General features: G+C 38.0%; 1 protein-coding gene across 3 annotated transcripts in view; it reads right to left on the reverse strand.

The window, feature by feature from the left end:
• VPS4B (vacuolar protein sorting 4 homolog B (S. cerevisiae)) overlaps positions 1 to 19,499 on the reverse strand; it is a 22,511-nt gene extending 3,012 nt beyond the window's left edge. For 2 of the 3 annotated variants that reach the window (XM_015559467.1, XM_006756800.2), the window contains exons 1-9: positions 19,208 to 19,498; positions 15,225 to 15,336; positions 13,259 to 13,415; positions 9,006 to 9,073; positions 6,035 to 6,154; positions 3,040 to 3,196; positions 2,518 to 2,666; positions 1,945 to 2,026; positions 240 to 459 (exon numbers count right to left, since the gene is read on the reverse strand). In XM_015559467.1, coding sequence (XP_015414953.1) covers positions 240 to 459; positions 1,945 to 2,026; positions 2,518 to 2,666; positions 3,040 to 3,196; positions 6,035 to 6,154; positions 9,006 to 9,073; positions 13,259 to 13,415; positions 15,225 to 15,336; positions 19,208 to 19,234 — 1,092 coding nt within the window. In that variant the 5' untranslated portion in view covers positions 19,235 to 19,498. Of the gene's footprint in view, positions 1 to 239; positions 460 to 1,944; positions 2,027 to 2,517; positions 2,667 to 3,039; positions 3,197 to 6,034; positions 6,155 to 9,005; positions 9,074 to 13,258; positions 13,416 to 15,224; positions 15,337 to 19,207 lie in introns of all 3 variants that reach the window. The other variant, XM_015559466.1, reaches the window with a different exon arrangement.
• Positions 19,500 to 20,581: the final 1,082 nt, after the last annotated feature.

The following is a 20,581-nucleotide window of genomic DNA, read 5'->3' on the forward strand; positions in this document are numbered from 1 at the left end:
ACATGAAATAGAATAATATACAACAAAAATTGATTATCTCTGGGTGATAGGATAAATCTTGCTTGATTTTATTTTTTTCTTGATGCTTTTCTGTATTTTGAAATTTCTTACAATGATCACAGGGAGGAAATAAGTTAAGATAAAAAAACATGCACATGTACACACACAAGCGCGCGCACGCGGGCACACACACACACACACAATTAAAACCATATGAAGGACAGATAAAAATTCCTTACCTTTTTAAAATGAGTGGCTGACTGTACTTTTCTAATAGGCTGCATAAGTGCGTCCCGCACAATGACACTTATGTCTGCCCCTGAGTAACCCTCGGTTTTCTTCCCGAGATCTCGGAAGTCTGTTTCTGTTAGACTGTTCTGAGTGGTCCCCAAGTGCAGTTTAAACATTGCAGCTCGGGCATGGGCCTCAGGCAGAGGAATATAAATTCGTTTCTCAAATCTTAAAATGAAAAACATTACATGAAGGATATTACTATATATATTTCATTTCAATTGAAAATTAGGATATTTTCAAGAAACAAGATATTTAGATATTCTCATTTGTACAAAGTTAAGCTGAATAAGTTAAGTGGGCCCATATGTGTTAGAGTTAAACATGTATTTAAGTTAAATGAAGGTAAAATGCCTGCAACACAAAACAAATAAAACCAGAATAGCCAGGGAACCAACTGGAATTGGTTAGTCTTTCTCACACGATTTTTGGGTTATCTTGCCATAGTGTTTATATGCCTGGAATTCATGACATGACATGTCCTCCAAGATTATAGTTTCCCATAGAATTATACTCTGAGCTGATCAAAAGATTAATATAATTAACAACATGAAACAAGAAATGACAAAGTAATTCTCTAAATTCAAAATTGGAAACGTACTCAAAATATTTTAGAATAGACATATTTATTATACAAAATGTCCACTTTATTATAATGGGTATCCAGAACAAATAATTCTACTGTATCATAATTAAGCACCAGGTTTTAGTAACAATAATTCTGCTTGCCTTCTTAGAATTTCAGTATTTGGAGATGGGAAGAAAGCAATGGGGAAAGATTTAAGTGGTCTGTGAAGATGTTTTTTTTTCTTTAGATAATGTTCTGTGACAATGAAAAGAATCTAAAAAGTTGTCATTATCTCCAGAGATGGGCCCAGAATTAAGCCATCTTAAAAAATAACAAGTTGGCTCAGTGGATAGAGTGTTGGCCTGCAGACAGGTCATGAATTCCTTTTCCTCTCTCTCCCACTTTCCCTAAAAGTTGATGGAAAAATATCCTCGGATGAGGATTAACAACAACAAAAAAGATATTTAAAAAAAAATAACCAGCACGTTTCCTTTCTTGGTATAGGGTGGTAATCTAGCATCCTGGGAAACCATCAAGTGGATGGAATAAGAGTGGCAAAAACTAAATTGATAATTTTTACCATGTAAAAGTAAATGAATGAAACAGGGAATTGTGAAGCAGTAAAATATTGTCAGAGTGGATATCTTACCTGCAGTTCAAGTTTCATATGCAATTTAAAAGTTACAGACATATTTTTTAACTGAAAATATCTCAGTTATAATTCTTCAACTTGTATTATTGTCATTTTGCTAAAGTTTTACATGATGGTTCTTCACTGGAATATCAAACTATATTTATAAATTTTTGAAGCATCAATGCCTTAATCAAAACTAAAGGTAAATATTAGGTATTATCTTTCCCAATGTGAAAGATTCCAGTGTGTGAAAATCTCTTATCTTCAATATAGCAAACAAATAAAGCAAACAAACAGATGCCCGTCTCCCTTCCCCAAGGCAACAGGGTTAGAGAACATTAAAAAACATTCTGCAAACCTATCAGAATGATTCCTCACTGGACAGAATGGGAATTCTTACTCACTTGTTACATCTTTAGTTAGATATAATATATTTACTGTCACATCATACCTTCGCCTAATGGCAGAATCCAGAACCCAGGGTATATTTGTAGCTCCCAGAACCAAAATTCCCTCATTGTCCACACCAACACCTGCATCAAAATAGGCAATATTTTTAATAATTTGTTGTTTTAGTGTTCGTTAAACTTAGTCTCTGTCCAGTTAACAATGTGATGCATTAACATCAAAGTACCTGATTCTGAGAGTCTCTCTCTGAAAAAAACTATATTGAATCAAATACCAAATTACTAAAATATGATGCAAATATCCCAAAGACTCAAATCTCCTAGACTTTGGACAAATACTATTAATATTCTTTTCAAAATATTTCTTGAGAGATTTCATTTGAAGTCTACATATTCCTTTTACTGATACTGCTTCTGGTATAAGGGAATATATAGATCTCTTTATTATTTATACTAGCAAATCCCACCAGATGACTACAACTGGATGGAAGACAGAATGAAACACGGCATAATGAAACAGTCTGTTAGAATGAACAAATTCTGCTTGAGTTTTACATTACTGTTTTAATAATGATTGTAGAATAAATAGAAACTATTTTAGAAATCAGTGACACCACCTTGCATTTGAACTAGGAATTCCGTCTTAATTCTACGTGCAGCCTCGCTTTCATTTTCACTTCTTGAACCACACAGAGAATCGATTTCATCAATGAAGATAATGGAAGGTTTATTCTCTCTGGCAAGCTGGAATAAGTTCTTAACTAGCCTAAAAATAAATAAAAGCTTTCAGTTTCTGGAAAATAGTATACAACACATGGCTTAATGAAAAGAGGAAAACAAAACAATATACAATATTATAGGAACTCTATAAATGAAAAAGCTTAATCATGTTTTGGTCCAGAAAATAAGAATGCTACATTTGGATAATCCAATTTACAATTTACTAAACTATACATATATGTTATCTTTCTCCTGTGAAATAAATTCCAAAGTAGGGACTAGTTTGACAGAGAAAAGAATACCTATATGATGTCAATTCTCTGAATGTCTATTAATGATGTAAGAATTTATTATTTTATAGAGTGAAATAGTGACTACTAGGTAAAGAAGAAATTTTTAAAAATCAATTTATTACTTACTTTTCACTTTCACCTAACCACTTGGAAACAAGGTGGGAGGAATGTACTGAAAAGAATGTTGAGTTGTTTGCTTCTGTGGCTACAGCTTTGGCTAAATAGGACTTTCCTGTTCCAGGTGGCCCAAATAAGAGGATTCCCCTCCAAGGTGTTCTCTTGCCTAAAATTTGTGTAAGAAATATAACATGAGAATTTCAAGACTGTTGATTTCAGTTACCAGAGACATCCATCCATGCTGTGAGGAAGTTTTCACTCTGAAGCTATCAGTAGAATAAAATTTTTAAAAAATAAATCATAGATAAATCTTAAATATATTTTATTTGCTCTTTTTAGAGACCACTTTGTCAAAAATGAGTTTACATGAATACGATCCTTCTAACAGGAAGTTCATTTCCTTGCTCACTCATTCATCCAACCACTATGTATAGAAACCACAATGTGCAGATAGAGAACTATGAATGCAAAAGGATCTTTGCCCTCCACGGGCTCACAGTCTAGTGTAGAAAAAGAGCTAAGTTAAAAGGCATTTCTGACAAATACTGTGTGCACTGCTTGATATCAGAATATTGTCAGAGAGCCCTGGCCAAGTAGTTCACTTGGTTAGAACACTGTCCCCACACGCCAAGGCTGTGGGTTTGATTCCAGGTCAGGGGACACACAAGAATCAATCAATGAATGCATAAATAAGTGGACAACAAATTGATGTCTCTTTCTCTCTCAAATCAATAAATTAAATAAAATAAAATATTGTTGGAGAAACTATATCCACAGGGGAAAAGTAGTTGGAAATATTTTCTTTTAAACACTTATGACCTTTGGAGGAATGAAACTAACACATTTGGTTGACCCCTTGTGAAATTTTGCCCAATCCCTGATCCCACCAGGAAGCACAGGTTACTATTACAGGTTACATATCCTTGTTCAAATAATTGGGCAATGATAAGGGACGCTACCTTAAACCCTAGTTTTCCTAAAATAAAACGTGAACAAATCAATTCTTTGTATCTCAATTTTGCTAATGAGAAATTATAATGATGCTTAAAATAAATCAGGCTAGATTACACCTGGAAATAAAATATCAAATATACATTATAAAACTGCTAAGAGCAAATTGTGGATAGGTACATAGTGTCTGCAAAAGAATGATATACAGATGACCATTGGCAAAACTAAATATTGTTATGTTTATTGTTTTCAAAAGCCTCAACTGTTACTTAAATTCTATTTTCCTATTTTAAATGTCTGCAATTATGTCAGTGTTCCTTAAGTGTGATACACATACCACTGGTAGCATTTAAAATGATTGTAGGTGATATATAAATGCTTTTTATTTAAATGATTATCTTAAAAATTTTTTTAATGTTTTTATTATTTTAGAGAGGGAGGAAGGAAGAGGGATAGAGAGATAGAAACATCAATGAGAGAGGAATATCAATCAGTTGCCTCCTGCATGCCCTCAGCTGGGGATCAAGCCTGCAACCCAGGCATGTGCCCTATCTGGGAATGGAACCAGTGACCTCTTGGTTCATGGGTGAACACTCAACCACCAAGCAACATTGGCCAGGCTAAATGATTATCGCTTTAATGTGTATTAGACAAACACTAATTTTTCCATTTGTAATAAACACAAAGCAGTCTTTTAAAATGAAGTTACTAAGTAAAATAAGTGAGATGATTTAAAAGTTCAAAAATGGGCAAAACAATCTACAGTGTTCAGAGTTGAGAGTGATTACCAATGGGGAGGAAAAAGGCAGAGGGACTTCCAGATTACTGGTGGTACTTTTTGATCCAGTTGATGATTATGCAGGCGTATTTACTCTGTGATAAATTTATGAAGCTGAACACTGATGGGTTTCTGCATGTCTCCGTATATTTATGCCTTGTTTAAATAAAGATCTGCTCTAAAAGTGAGCAATTTAAAGAAAAATATTTTTTACCCAATGACACGTGCATGAAAAATTCATGAAGATGACCCCATAAATGACTCATGTTTGAGAAAGACTGGTATAAGTAATATAAAATTATGTCAACTCAACTATACTTGTAGCTTTATAGGATTATGATGCCAACTTTTATACTGTTAGTTTCATATTCCTGAAGTTAGGTTGTAAGTCATACCTCGAACTAGGTGGACAACAGGTGGACAGGTGTTCTTTGCTCTTCATCACTGCTCTATACGACATCACTGTCCAGACCTATTCAGTTTGAGGCCAACACCACAGATTTGCTCTCTACATAAACCAGCTTGTTTTTAAAAGAAAAAAAAAAAACCTCTGTGTCACTGTCAGACGATGGGTATAGCCAAATCACAAACATAGGCTAGCAGTCATGAAAAGGAGAAGGAATGGTCTGGCACAGACAAATCAATCACTGCTGGAGCTGTAACTTCAACTTTACCCAGGTGGCGGGTTAGCAACATTCTCCTCTGCCACTAGGGGATACACACTTCATCTGAAAATGGTAATTCTTACTTCTCTTTTTAAAAAATGGAAATATTCCTATAAAACTAGTACATGTCCATTACAAACAATTTCAGGTGAAAGTAAAAAAAAAGCAAAAAACAGTAAAAATCATCCATCTTATTATATCACTCCGTCTATACCTACTTCTTAGCACATGCATTTATTTAACAAACATGGAATCATCCTACACATATTTTATAACTTGCTTTTTGATCTTTTTAATATACGTGGACATCTTCCCACATTCAATAGATATTGATGTTCACTCTATTTGATGAGTGTGCAGCATTCCACTGCGTGCTGTCGATTTACACTGTGCCCTACTGGCTGGCATTCCGATTGTTTTTGCAGTATGTATATTAAACATATGTGTATGTATGTGATATAAATATCTTTGTATAAAAGCATAACACTGCCTTAGAATTTATTTAAGGTAACAAATCATAACATGGTGACAAGAATTCACTATGCTCTACTTCAATCATCAATGTGGTTTTGAAAAATCATCTGAAAAAATTATTGAAAAGCCATCTCACCCGTAAAAAGATGAGGAAATTTAATAGGCAATATCACAGCCTCCTTAAGTGCTTCTTTGGCTCCTTCAAGACCAGCAACATCGCTCCATTTCACATTAGGTCGCTCCATAATAATGGCACCTACAAAAAATTATGTCATCTTTAAATTAAGGAGGACTATTTCATCAAATGTAGATGACAACATGAAATAACGATGTTAAATAAATGTATTATAAAATTGTCTGGAAAAAACTGATGTATTAAAAACCTTTTTGAAAGAGGGTGATGAGGAAGCAGTTGGGAGTAGGGAGCAGTCAGGAACCTGGGATAATTCACTTTCCTATGACTGCTTCCTCATTGTGAAGTAAAAATACTACATTCGCCCAAGGTACTCGGACATGTTAGTGTAAGAGTCAAATGACATAATAAATATTAGAGTACTTGGAAAAGCACCAAACATTACATTACAGCACAAATTCAGGAGTACTGAAAGTGCTCATTCAATGGGAGTTGATTTACTATTTCTCCTCTTAACCAAACACCCCCAAAAAATGATGATCTAATACTCTCCTTTAACCACAGAAAGAAAATACTCTTAACAAATTTAACTGAAGGCAGACAGATAGATGGACAGATGGATAGAAGGGATGGGAAGGGTATAATGGAGGCAAGAGAGAAAATGTACTCTTGTAGATTTGCAATAGTATCCCGAGATTTGCTAAACAAAAGCCAAACAATTAAAAGACCATACATTCAAAAGAATCTTTTAATATAACCATTGGCAAAACTTTCTAGTTTATCTTTCATCAAAAGCTTTTCCAATTTTCCAGTATATAGAAATTGCTCAACTACAAACCACTAAGCAGTTTGTTCCAAGGTGATGTGTAATTGTATGATAGAACACTACCACTTACATAATGTACTGCTACCTATGAAATTAGTTTTATGGGTTATTTCTTCTCATTAGAAAGTATCACCTATTATTCTAAGAGTAGTTATTCTCTGAAACTTTCCTAAATTATGAAAATCATTAGCTACAGATTAAAATTAAATAAAACCATAAACACTCTTAGCACTCTAAAAGTTGAGACTAAATATGAATTGAGAAAGCCAATTCACTTTTTCATTTTTATGTTCCATTCAGTTTAGCAACTCTGCATAAGGAAATAATTTACATCATCAGATAGGATTTATGTTAGTTAACAAAAGTAAATTTACTTTGTAAGGAAGCCAAATTAGTCAACTAAAGTTTTTTGCTATAAATTTTCTAAATATGCTGTACTCAATCTTCTCATCTAAGTAATACATTTTTTCTTAAAGTTTAAAGGGGACTTTGGAATTTTTAGTGATAAAAGATTACTTAAATAAAAGTAATATTAATTATTAGACACTGCTTAATGGTTTGTAAAATTAAAAAGGGGAAAGGATTATTAGAAAATAAAGGTCAGCCATACCCAGTTTGGCTTAGTGGATAGAGTGTTAGCCTATAGACCAAAGGGTCCTGGGTTTGATTCCAGTCAAGGGCAAGTACCTCGGTTGCAGACTCCTCCCCGACTTGGGCCCTGGTCGGGGCTTGTGCAGGAGGCAACCAATTGATGTGTTTCTCTCACATCAATATTTCTCTCCGTCTTTCCCTCTCTCTTCCATTCTCTCTAAAAATCAATGGAAAAATATCCTCAGGTGAGGATTAAAAAAGAAGGTCAAATAATTTGTTTCCAATAATATAAATTTACCCAGTTTTTCATTGTACTACTTGTTATACAATTAGTTGTTTAATTTTTACTGCACGGAACAGATAGAAGAAAGCTTTTTGCCTTACAACTGAAATAAGGCCACTCGGCACAGGACCACTGGGTTGCTCAACCAAACTTACTGAGTACGAAGTGTGTGTCCCCCATTGCCCTGGGCAGTGGAAACTTAGTCTGTCCTTGGACTAAATCCACCATTGAAGTTCTAGGCATATAAAATATCCTCACTAACTGTAGTGTTTTTAAGGTACTGCCCTTATAGTATCCTCCTATACATCCCAGTGGAGTTGGCAAGACGAGACAGATATAATATTACAAAATGAAGAGACTATTCATCATTCACGAACCAAACTGAGCCTATATAATGGAAATCTGTCCCAGTTATGCATTCTATTTGGCAAGATTCAAATGAACAAAATACATAAAATTCAACCTGAAAAAGCATCATTAACATATTAAAAAACAATCCAATCTCAGTAACTGAAGAAGCCAGCAATTAAATAGATGACTATACACAGAGCTAGCTACCACTTACTGAGTTCGTAGAATTTGTTAACTATAATATTAGGCAGTTTTTACATTATCAGAAATCTTTTACTAGCCCTGAAACAAAAATATTAATTTCTATTTTAGAGCTGGGGCTCAGACTCTGAGATGTTAGGGAACCTGCACTAGATTTAAGTGGTCGACCTGGGATGGAATTCAAATCTGAATGGAGCCAAAATCTACGCTCCCTCCATCATGCCACTATAGTTGAGGAGAATGAAAGGGTTTTCTTCTGTGTGGAAGGTAAAAAGTAGACAGAAAGAAATACAAAGGGCAGTGCTGAAATAAAATAAAAAAGGCAGATGAGGAAGAGCAGGTAGGAAACATGAAATAAATCATCAATAAATAAGCTACAGCAATAACAGTAAAAGCCAAGTGTAAGTACTAATTCATTCTGTTCCTGACGGGATATTTTGATACCCTCAGATTTGGTAGTCTGTTATTAGTCTAACAGGGGAAAAACAAGACAAAAAATCTGACAGGCTTTTTAAGGCAAACAAAAAAAACCCAAACAATATTTTTACTTCACGGAAAAAACACCAACCCATTAGAGACCTTAAGGAGAAAATCCTATGAAAACCAGGATGTGACCACTAGAAACCAAAGCCAATTCTTGAACCTATTTAAATACAAGGGGGGGGGGGGGGGAAGTTTTTAAAAAATAACACAGTAAATTTAAAAATGAAATCTAAAGCAACCTTGAAGTTGATTCTGTAGTTTCTTTGCTTCAGGATCATCTGATTCTCCTTCCCCATCACTGTCATTCCTAATAAAAAGAATTTAATATATTCAAATGATCACTCCTTGCTATCAAAATAAGGCAAAAATGAAGAAAAGATTAACTTAAAATATTGTAAGTGGCAAAATGAGACATTCACATGAAAAGTTATGCTTATTTTATTACTTTTAAGAATATATTAAGTAAATTATTAAGCAGGCATATTATCCATCAATATGGAATCATGAACAGGAAAGGGGCAAAAAGACCAGAATGAAATCAGGAACTAGCTCCAAATTCCCATGACACACCTATGTATGTGCTAATTCATAAATGCATACCCCACACCTCACCCCACAAAAGAGTTAAGATGAATTACAGAAGAGCTGTAAACAACAATAAAAACCCAGAACCAGGCAAACTATATATTAGAACAAGAAGCCATAACTAGGAGGAAAAAAACCCATTATTCATTATTTAAGGCACAAAGGTCTATAATCCTTAGTCTAGGGCTTCCAAAGGATAAATGAAGCTTCTGATGAAAATGAACTGAGCCCAAAGAATAAGCAGATCAACCCAGATATTTCATAACTAAGAATTTATTCTGAGGAAATAACAAGATGAGTTAAAGGATTTGACTACAAGGCTAATCATGCCCACACTGTTCACAACAGGGAAAACAGAATAATGCTTGTTCAATTAGTTACAGGGATTAGCATATTATAGAATACATTGCAATCCTGATAAAAATGTAGAAATGGTTTACTGAAAGGTTGAGTGAAAAATAAAGCAAAATATAGAATATTACATCATTTTTCAAATATAAGATATAAAGGCAGATAAAACACCTGACAGGTTTTATTCCAAAATAGGAATGAATGCCTTGGTTTTCCCAGGATGGTGGGTCTATGAGCAAGGTAGAGACTGCAAAGTGATTCACTTGACACTCAGGCCCACCTCCTTCTACCAAGCATGCTTGGTACAATAAAGGCTACACTGATAGCACTGCCCTTCCTAGGCTCCCTTGCTGCTAGGGCTCCACATGCAAGGGCATGCCTGTGGGTGAAAGCACTGGCTTTGCTGAGGGAGCTACACCCCACTCCCTGGCATTGTAAGTGCTTGTCAGGGGAGTTGGCAGCAGTGGGTCTCTGTCAGAATGAACCTGGTGGAGCTGGGCATTTCTTCTAGCAGTATGGAACCCAAGCTGGATTCTCTGGCCCCCAGGCTCTGTAAGGTAATACACTATAATAAATCCCTTCACTTAAATTAGCCAAAGTAGGTCCTGCAGTTCAATTCAGAACTGGCATCCCTTTGCTAGGCAGCCATCTCAGCAGAGCACATTACAGCATCTTCAAGTAAGACCAGAAGAGCTTCAACTGTCAGGGAGGAAAGGGCATTTCTGCTGGCAAGGGAGTTTCAAGAAGAGTTGGGGGTCCAGGCTCTCAAAGTTAACTGAATCCTTCACAACAGTTTCACTCCAAGTTTGGAGACTCAGTCTTCCAATAAATGTCCCACTTTTATATAAGAAATCTGGTGAAGTTGAATGTCTGTTGGCATTCAATAATCCACAAGATCAGTTGGGGTCTGATTTTTTATGTCAATGCTATTAGCTGCAGAAGGTAAAATATTCTTCGGTGTCACAAAAAATCCCTGGTTCCCTGACCATGTCTTGAACAGAAAATATAACACCTTTGAGCTTATAATTTTGTCCAAGCTCTCCCATGTAGTTTGAAGCAGCTAGTTAACTATAGTTCTCATATTGCTCATGTCCGTCAAACTGGCCTACGATAGTAGCCCCAATCTCCTAAAACACTTACTTCAAGGCTCTCCATTCCTGGTGACCACAGGGGATTGGCTAAATAGCTTGTGCCACTGCATACCATGAACCACGAGAATTATATCCTCTAAAGCTAACCAGAACCTCTGCCTTCAAACGCAAATAACCACTCCCCAGAATCTCATCTTCTTAAGAGTGTGTTGTCATCTAGAACCACTTCTGGCACCAATTAACAGAATGGTCAGAGGATCTGCGCAGAGTATGTTCCCACTGCTCAGCACCAAACTTGGCCCGAACATACTGAATAATGAACTTTACATTTGTTAGTGATACATCTCCCATCTGGGAAGACATTCCAAAATTGAGTTTAGATAAGTGGTTCCCAACCATTTTTTGGCCATGCCCCACCTAAGCATCTCTAAAATCCTGATGCCCACTCTGTGACATATAATTCTTATTCAAAAAGTGAATTCCTATTCATGTGGAGGAAGCCTAAAAGGCCATTAACTTGGTCTAAATAAGCTTCCAAAGAACTTGGCATCCATGAAAGAGAAACATAAAAGAACAAAAGAACAGCTTAAGTACTGAGGAAGGAATTATTAAATAATATGAAGTGATATGAAAAAATAGCAAATAAAGTTTCAAAACTTTAATAGAAAACTAAAATGCATAAATATGTCACAATGTATATTTATATACTGTATATGATGCCCTAGAACCATAAAAAAATGCAAAAAATTCACTGTTAGTAACTCATTCTTGAATTGTCCCCTTTAAAAATCAAATTGCCCCTCTGTGGGGCGTGTGCCACTGGTTTAGATGTTTATAAATAATGCTGTGTTGATTTCTTCACAATGAAAAAATAAAAGCAAATATAAAGCAAATTCATATAAAAAAAAAACTTTACATAAGATATCCAAAAAATTATTCACATTATTGGAGTCATTTTTCTTTTTGTCCATGTGGTTAGTACAGACTAAAAGTCAATACTATTAATCAAAAATTTAATTCACATATCATTCCTGTAATTTCAAACTTCAATGTTATATAATGGCCAGAGGGTAAAGAACTGAGTATCATTCCTACAAATGTTTTTTCCTACTACTACCAAGTGGTCATGGAGGGTCAGTTGAGGTATCTTGTCCCTAAGCTTGGTAAAGTAGGGGTTGGGAAACTTCCTCTATAAAGGACCAGACAGTAAATATTTTAGGTTTTGTATGGTCAGAAAGTTTCTGTTGCAATTATTCAACCTTGTTGGTACAGCACAAAAATAGCCATAGCCAATAGGTAAATGAATGGGTAAGGCTCTGTTCCAATAAATCTTTATTTATAAAAACAGGCTGCAGGTCAGACTTGGCCCAGGAGCCATTGTTTGCCAATACCTAGTTTAAATGAAAAAAATTTATTTCACAAATACAATTTAATTTTATCTTTTAATTGATAGAATAAAATCTAACACTCTAGAATACACACCCCTTCTCAAAACAGATATACAAGTCTAGGAAGCGCAGAGAGTCCCAAACAAGATGAACTCAAAGAGGCCCACACTAATACACATTGTAATTAAAATGCAAAAGGTTAAAGACAGAGAATCTTAAAAGCAACAAGAGAAAACCAATGTTACCTACATCGGAGATCCCATAAGACTGTCAGTAGATTTCTCAACAGAAACTTTGCAGGCCAGAAGGGAGTTGCAAGAAATATTCAAAACAGTAAAAAGCAATGACCTAGAACCAAGATTACTCTACCCAACAAAGCTATCATTTGAAATAGAAAGATAGAGAGCTTTCTAGACAAGAAAAAGCTAGCCCTAACCAGTTTGGCTCAGTGGATAGAGCGTCAGCCTGTGGACTGAAAGGTCCCAGGTTCGATTCCGGCCAAGGGCATGTACCTTGGTTGTGGGCACATCCCCAGTAGGAGGTGTGCAAGAGGCAGCTGATCAATGTTTCTCTCCGATTGATGTTTCTAACTCTCTATCCCTCTCCCTTCCTCTCTGTAAAAAATCAATAAAATATATTTTAAAAAAAAGCTAAAGGAGTTCATCACTACCAAACCAGTATTATGTAAAATGTTAAAGGGTCTTATTTAAGAAGAAAAGAAGATAAAAAATATAAACAATAAAATGGCAATAAGTAGATATCAACAATTGAAACTACAAACAAAATGAACAAGCAGAACAGAAAACACATAGATACAGAGAACTTTTTGTTGGTTGCCAGATGGGAGGTGGGTTAGCTGAAAAAAGGTGAAGGGCTTAAGAAGTACAAATTGGTTGTTACAGAATAGTCATGGGGATGTAAAGTACAGCATAGGGAATATAGTCAGTAATTTGTAATAACTAGGCATGGTGCTGGATGGGTGCAGGATTTATTGGGATGATCACATATTAAGTTATGTAATGTGTGGTCACTGGGGTGTACAAAAAATAATAAAAGAAAATGAAAAATAATGCATACCCCTTCTCATCAGCTGGACTCGGTTGTCCTTCTTTCACTGGCTTCTGTGGTTTTTTCTCTTTCTTTTTCAGGTATTCCTTTAGTTTTTCTGCTCTATCAAGATATTCTGTACACTTTGCCCTGATACTTTGCTTGGCTTTATCACCCTGTGCTTCATCTATTAAAGGGAAATGAGAGAGATTTTTCCATTAGTGTTCCATCCAGATACTTTTAAGCTCTTAGATATACTTTTTTTATGTTGGTTAATCCTCACCCGAGGATATTTTTTCCACTGAATTTTTTAAGGGAGATGCCACACAAGAGAGTGGAAGAAAGAGAAGGAGGGCGTGGGAGGGAAGGAGAGACAAACATCGAGGTGAGATACATTGAGTGGTTGCCTCCCACACGTGCCCCAAACCTGCAACCCAGTTACATGCCCTTGAGTGGGAATAAAATCCGAGACCCTTTGGTCCATGGGCCAGTGCTCTAACCACTGCAATACTTTTCAGGGCCTTAGATATACTTTTAAACAACGAAAATCCATTTTGGGGGAGGAAGATTATATTTAGCTCATCCTAACCAAGGATTGTCAATCTTTATTATTCCTTTTCAGCAAGTTCAGAGGCCAACAGTGGGTTTAAGTCAGAAATAGATCTGAGTAGGCACTAGAATATTTTAAGTTAATACTGGATAGTAAGAAATTATTTAATATTCTATTCTCTTCCCTTACATTTTATATAGATAGTTGAAAGCTGCTTATCTATACTAATAAGAGTAATATGCTAATTAGACCGGACATCTTCCGGACAAAGCCACGGTGGCAGGGGCAGGGAAGAGCAGTTAGGGGCAAACAGGCTGTCAGGGGCGATCAGGCCGGCAGGGGAGGGCAGTTAAGGGGCGATCAGGCTGGCATGCAGAGTGGTTAGGGGTGATCAGGGAGACAGGCAGGTGAGTGGTTAGGAGCCAGCAGTCCCAGATGGGAGAGGATGCAGGCTGGGCTGAGGGACCCCCCCGCCCTGCCATGCACGAATTTCATGCACTGGGCCTCTAGTCTCATATAAAACCAGTAACACAAACAGAAATAAAGCAACATTAACAATTTCCATTAATGTCTACATAAGCTTTACTTCAGAGTATAAACAGTGATAGAAATCCCATATATTATGTGTACCAACAATATAGTAATTTACTACATATGGGCAGGCCTCTGTGAGAGCTACCTGAAAAGTAGACTTCAACAATATATGCAGTGCATGGGATTGGCCCCACATTTTGCATGTTATAATTCATTCTTAGTTTCACTTTAATTTGACAGAAAAATCTCAAAACTTAAATAGGAAACTCAAAAGAAAATGCTGAATTATCCAATTGCTAAAATTTTTTATTTAGAAATAACTTGAATTTTACCAGAAAGATGTCTTTTCTAACATCTTATTTCACCTTTGTTCAGCATTAGACTTAAGATACATGAAGGCAGGAGATTTTCCCCATTTTTCCATTACTGCTGGATCCCCATGCCTGGAACAGTGCCTGACACATACGGAACATCCAATATTCGAAAAATACATGGAAAAGAAAAAAAGGTTCCCAACCTTTTTAAAAACAGTATTTTCAAAGAGATGCTTAGAAGATGAGAAGGTTCAGATTATACAAATTGGGTATAATAAAATAAAAACATTTCTACTGACTATATGACATGTTCAGGTATGCAAAGTAACAACTATAATAGTTGTGCAGATTTATTAGCTGAGTACCCAAAACCTGTATAGATGCTAGAAAACTAGAAGGATTTATTTATATTTGCAAACTAATATTATATTTTATATATTTTATATATATTTATAAATACATCATATTGTATTTACAGTATATATATTTGCAAATTGATAGTTTAGAATTTTCTGGCATTGTATTGCAATGTTCATAAATGAAATAGATTAAATTTTCTTTTGGTGTTTTTAAATAAAGAAACAAACTATGACCTTACATTTAACTACGTGGAGAAAATACTGGACAGCATGTTGATAGAGTTGAAGGGCTTCCTCATAGTTCCCAGCCTTGTCTTCCTGGGCTGCTTTGCTAGCAAGATCTATTGCTTTCTGTTTGAGGAGAAGCAAAATCATACCATCAAAATCACACCACTGAAATCAAACCATCAAAATCAAAGCATAAGTGTAAGTTTGAAGTAAATAATCATATGGAAAGTCGTTTTTAAAAAATACAACCTTAAAACAAATCCATCTTTTTTCTAAATCACAATAACATCCTATATAATAAAACCCTAATATACAAATTGACCAAACAGCAGAATGACCGGCAGAACGATAGGTCGCTATGACATGCATTGACCACCAGGGGGCAGACGATAAACAGAGGAGCTGCCCTCTGGTGGTCAGTGTGCTCCCACAGGGGGAGCACCACTCAGCCAGAAGCCAGGCCCTCGGTGAGCACAGAGAAGGTGGCAGGAGCCTCTCCTGCCTCCACTGCAGACGGGTGGTAAGGAGCGAGGGGTCCTGGACTGTGAGAGCCCTGGAATGCGAGAGGGATGTCTGACTGCCGGCTTAGGCCTGAAACATTAGTAACATGAAATATATTTATAATTAAAGTTTTTGGAAAGAAACAATTTTTACATGTAGTACAAGTTCAACTGTTTGAAACAACAGGAAAAAAAAGCACAGGAAAAAGATGGGGAGGAAATTTAACTGAACTTATCTTTGATAAGACTTTAATTTTTTCATTTTCTACTTCCGCAACTTCTAAAAATGTCCATAATGTACATAGACTACTTTTGAAGTATTTTTTGTTAAAAAAAATTCCCTGAAATAAATTCATACGAATACATCCAACTGAATGACAATGCAAAAGCAAGTAAATGGCAGTAAAATAGAATTTTCAATAAATGGTGTAAGAGCAACTGGATATCCATAAGCAAAAAGAGAGAGAACTTAAACTTCAACCTAAACCCCACACTTTATATACAAATTAACTCAAAATGGATTATGGACTTAAATATAAAACTATAAAATCTTAGTTCTTAGACTTGACACCAAAAGCACAATATATAAAAGAAAAAAAAATTTTTTTTCATCAAATTTAAAACCTTTTGGTCTGTAAAAGATTGTTAAAAGGACAAGCTACAGACTGGGAGAGATATTTGCAAACCACATGCCCAGCAAAAGAGTAGTATTTGGGCCCAACCAGCGTGGCTCAGTGGTTGAGCATCGACCTATGAAACAGGAGGTGGAATATATAAAGAACTCGCAAAACTCAACAGTTATAAAAAGAATCTAAGGAGAAAATGGGCTCAAGACCTGAAGAGACATTTCACCAAAGAGGATATACAAATATAAGCACAAGAGAAGATGTTCAACATCGTTAGCCATTAGGGAAATGCAAATTAAAACCACAATGAGATGTCACTACACATCTATCAGAGTGGCTAAAATAAAAACCAGTGATAATATCAAATAGTGGTGAGGATACAGAAAAATTGACCGCTCATATACTACAGGTAGGATGTAAAATGATACAACCACTCTGGGAAACTGGTTTGTTCAAACAAATCTAAACTTGCAACTACCATATGAACCTGCAACTGCACTACTGGGCATTTATTCCATAGAAGCGAAGGCCTATGTTCATGCACAAACTTGTACAAGAATGTATCAGATATCCATCAATGATTACATGGTAAACTGTGGAACATCCCTACCACAGAGTATTACTCAGTGCCAAAAAGGAACTACTGATACAGAGATGGTAGGGAAAAGGGGGACAGTGAGGGGGGGGGGCGGTTTACAGGGGACATTAGGTGACTGTGGTTATAAAAGGTCAGGAGGGATCCCTATGGATAGAACTATTCTATATCATGATGGTAGTGATGGATACCTGAACCTACACCTGACAGAATTCTACACACACTCAAATACACACTAGTACAAGTGAAAGTGGGGAAATCTGAACACGATTGGTGGAATGGCTCGGTGTGTCCATCTGGTTCTGATACTGTACTACAGTTTTACAAGATGCCACCATGTGAGGCAACAGGATAGGGAGTACACAGGATCTCTGTATTATTTCTTCACAACTGAGTGAATCTATAATTATATCAAAGTAAAATTTTCATTAAAAAAACTATCTTTAATTTTTAAAAATATACATACACGTAAAAAACAAGCATGGTTTATTTAAATATTCCAACTGGATTAATTTAGGTCGTAAAACTGTATGCAACAGAAATAAGAGCCTGTAAGGGGGAAAAATGGTCATTATTCTACTATATTAAAAGTAAGCATATAACTCAGATAAGAAAAAATTATTCAAACAACCCCCAAACCAATCACATGTAAGAATATTATATTTTGAAGCAGATTGCAGAGAAAGAATGAAAGCTGTAAACAGGAAAAGAGGCCGTCATTGGGGCACACACACCCTGTTTTGTAGCAGCAAGGAAGAACAGATGTCATATGCTTTCAAATTGACAAAAGTAGAAGTTACCAGTTTCACAGCTCAATTAGCCTGAACTTAAAGCTAAATTTTCAAAAGTTTGGTAAACTAGGCAAAATATAAAGGTCTCAGAGTTGTAGCATGTGGTCACCTGGTGGGTTATGTGCCTGGTCATATAAAAATGTACCAGGAAGGCTCAGTGGCTAAGCCATGTGCAGAAGTAAGTTCTTTCTTATTCTGGCTGTAATTTTCTTCTCCTATTATTTTTACTCACTGTGCCACTCGCCACGGGCGCAGTCTCCTCATTCGAGGTCAGCCCTCTTTTAGGCACTACACCGACCTTGGTTAAAGTAAAATGCTTACAACCAGTATTTACTAATCTATCTCCAAATACCCTGACTTTAAACCAACCCTTCTCTCATGGACATGCATCTACACCGTCCAATACAGGAACCACAAGAAGCCACGACGTCTGCGCACTTGTGGTTAGTGTGACTGAGGAGTGAGTTTTAAATTTCTTTTAAGCAAAATTTAAACAGCCACATGTTGCTACTGTACTGACGACACATGTTAAGCCTTTAATCAAGGATGATGATTTTCCCTGCTGAATGCCCCACTTCACCCTTGTGTCTGTTAGCATTTTTAATTTGGAATGAAGTTAACTGTGTCTTGCGTGGTTTGGGAGTGCTAGTCATTCTTTTAGGATACAATCTGACCACCTTCCTAGCTCCGGCCCTGGTTAAATCCACGACCACATTTGTCAGTACTAATGCCCAGTCTCCTCGGTGGTCAGTCTGCTTCCACATTCGCCACCCCGCAGCAGCCAGCGCAGGGCACACATCGATTCCTACAGCAAGCCCAAGTCACATTCCGAAGCCCCAGATCCATTCTGAGGATGGGAGACACTTCCAGAAAGTTCTCAATGTCCGCTCCACAGAGGCCTAATGATGAAGTCTAACATTTTAGGGCTCCTTGATTGGTGCACAAAATACCATGCTCACTGCGGTGGGGCGGGGAGGTGGAGCCACAAGATAATTCAAAATCACCCCCTGATCTTACACACTACACTCTGGGAGCCACAGAGGAGTGCACACAAACGCATATTCTCAATGAACCCACGGATTCTTCCGAGTCCAAGACTGTTCCCCCGTCTGCATTCACTTGACAGCTCGAAGGGAAGAGCCTGCTGTACCAGCCCGAGGAGCGAAGCGCCAACTAGGACCGCCCCCCTCTCCACTGGTCCAGCGCAGAGCTCTGCACACACTCCGTGCTTCCCACTCTCTCTGAGACAGATTGAAGCGTCTGCTCACAGCGCTGCCCAGTTCGCTTCAAAGGGGGCTGGTTAAGGGAAAAGGAAAGTCTCAGCATCAGTCAGGAGTCTCCGAAAGCCAGAGGGAGACCCCGGAAGCGAGCGGAAAGCACCGGCCGCCTCGACCAGCGGCTGGGCGCCGCCCTCCTCCTCCCTCTACCCCGCCCCCCGCCCCGCGCCTCCAGCCCTCCAGGGGGGTGGGAGAACAGTCCTACCTGGAGGTTGGTCGAGGTGGACGCCATGGCGGAGACCCGAGGCGGTTCCCTGGGGAGGAACCAGGGCACAGGACCAAGAACGGCGACGTCGAGTGACGCCTGGAGTAGCCCCAAACGAGCACAGGTTGGGGACTCTCGGACCCCCTAGCAGCGGCCTCGCTTCCGGAATTTGTCCCGAAACCACACGGAGCCCCGAGAGCCCCTTACCCTCCTCACAAAACTTCCGCAATCCCGGGCCCCTCCGGGCTCTCGTCCCGCCTCTGGCCTCAGCACTTCCGCTTTCGTCATCAGCTCGCGCACAGCCCAGTTCTTAGTCACCCAGGTCTCGCCTTAGCCTGGGGCATCGCGAGACGAGCAAAGGCTTCCCAGGAACCCGCGGAGGTTTGGCGGAAGTCAAGCTAGGGGCGGGCGCACTGTAGCTCCGGCCCTGGGTCTTGGCAGGAACAATTAATTCCCTTTTCTTTTTTTCCGGAAGTCTTGTAATTTAAGATGGGTTACTGGCTCTGGCTCCTTTCACGCGACGTCATGGAGCATGCTCTGTCTCTCTGCAGCTTTTGAGTTGGAAAATGCCCTCCTGCCCCGAGACCCACCGGTTGTGGACTTTGGGCACCTTGCCTGCCTCACTTAGTCTGTCGCCTCCTGGGTAAATGGGCTGATTGTAGTGCCCCCCTCGGGGTTGTGAAGGATGCTATCGCGCTCGGTACGGCGCAGACCACAGTGCCTGGCGAGCATTCAGATCCGAGTGCGTGTTATTTATTGCTCACACTTCACATCGTCCAGCAGGCATTTTTCAGATGGCTAGTGCGGTGGCTCCAGAGGCCTGGAGGTATTAGTATAGGTATGGCCACTGCCCTCAGGAGCCTGCATTAAGCTCAGGTGTGTTTACGTACCAAGTTTAATAGCTTGAGAGGTTAAGTGCTTTGTATGAGATCATGTAAGTGAGGGGCTATTGTTGGCAGTCCTAATCCTCTTTTTCTTCTCTCTTTTATAGTTAAGTGTGGGGGTTCAGAACAGGCCACCCCAAGATGTGTGTCTGTGGTGTGAAGATGGAGCTCAAGGCAACTTTAGTCGCAGGCTCAAGAAAAACCTGTCTTTCCCTTAACTATCTGGAAGAAGCTGAATTAGGGGCCTGGCCCATAATAAGCAACTATTAGGAATAACATCTTTTGACCTATCTATAAGGCAGGGAAAACTTTACTGAATATCTGCTGTTCTTACCCATTGAAGCGCCTCATCCCTAGCTCTGAATGTCACCTATATCCATGTTCCCTTTCTATCTCTGAACCTGGGGTGGGGGTGGGGGGGGTGTTGTCTCTGATTCTCTCATTTATGCAGGGTTCCCATACATATGAATGTATTAAATTTGGTTATTTT

This window comes from Myotis davidii, unplaced genomic scaffold, assembly GCF_000327345.1.
Source record: "Myotis davidii unplaced genomic scaffold, ASM32734v1 scaffold11, whole genome shotgun sequence".
Taxonomy (NCBI): domain Eukaryota; kingdom Metazoa; phylum Chordata; class Mammalia; order Chiroptera; family Vespertilionidae; genus Myotis; species Myotis davidii.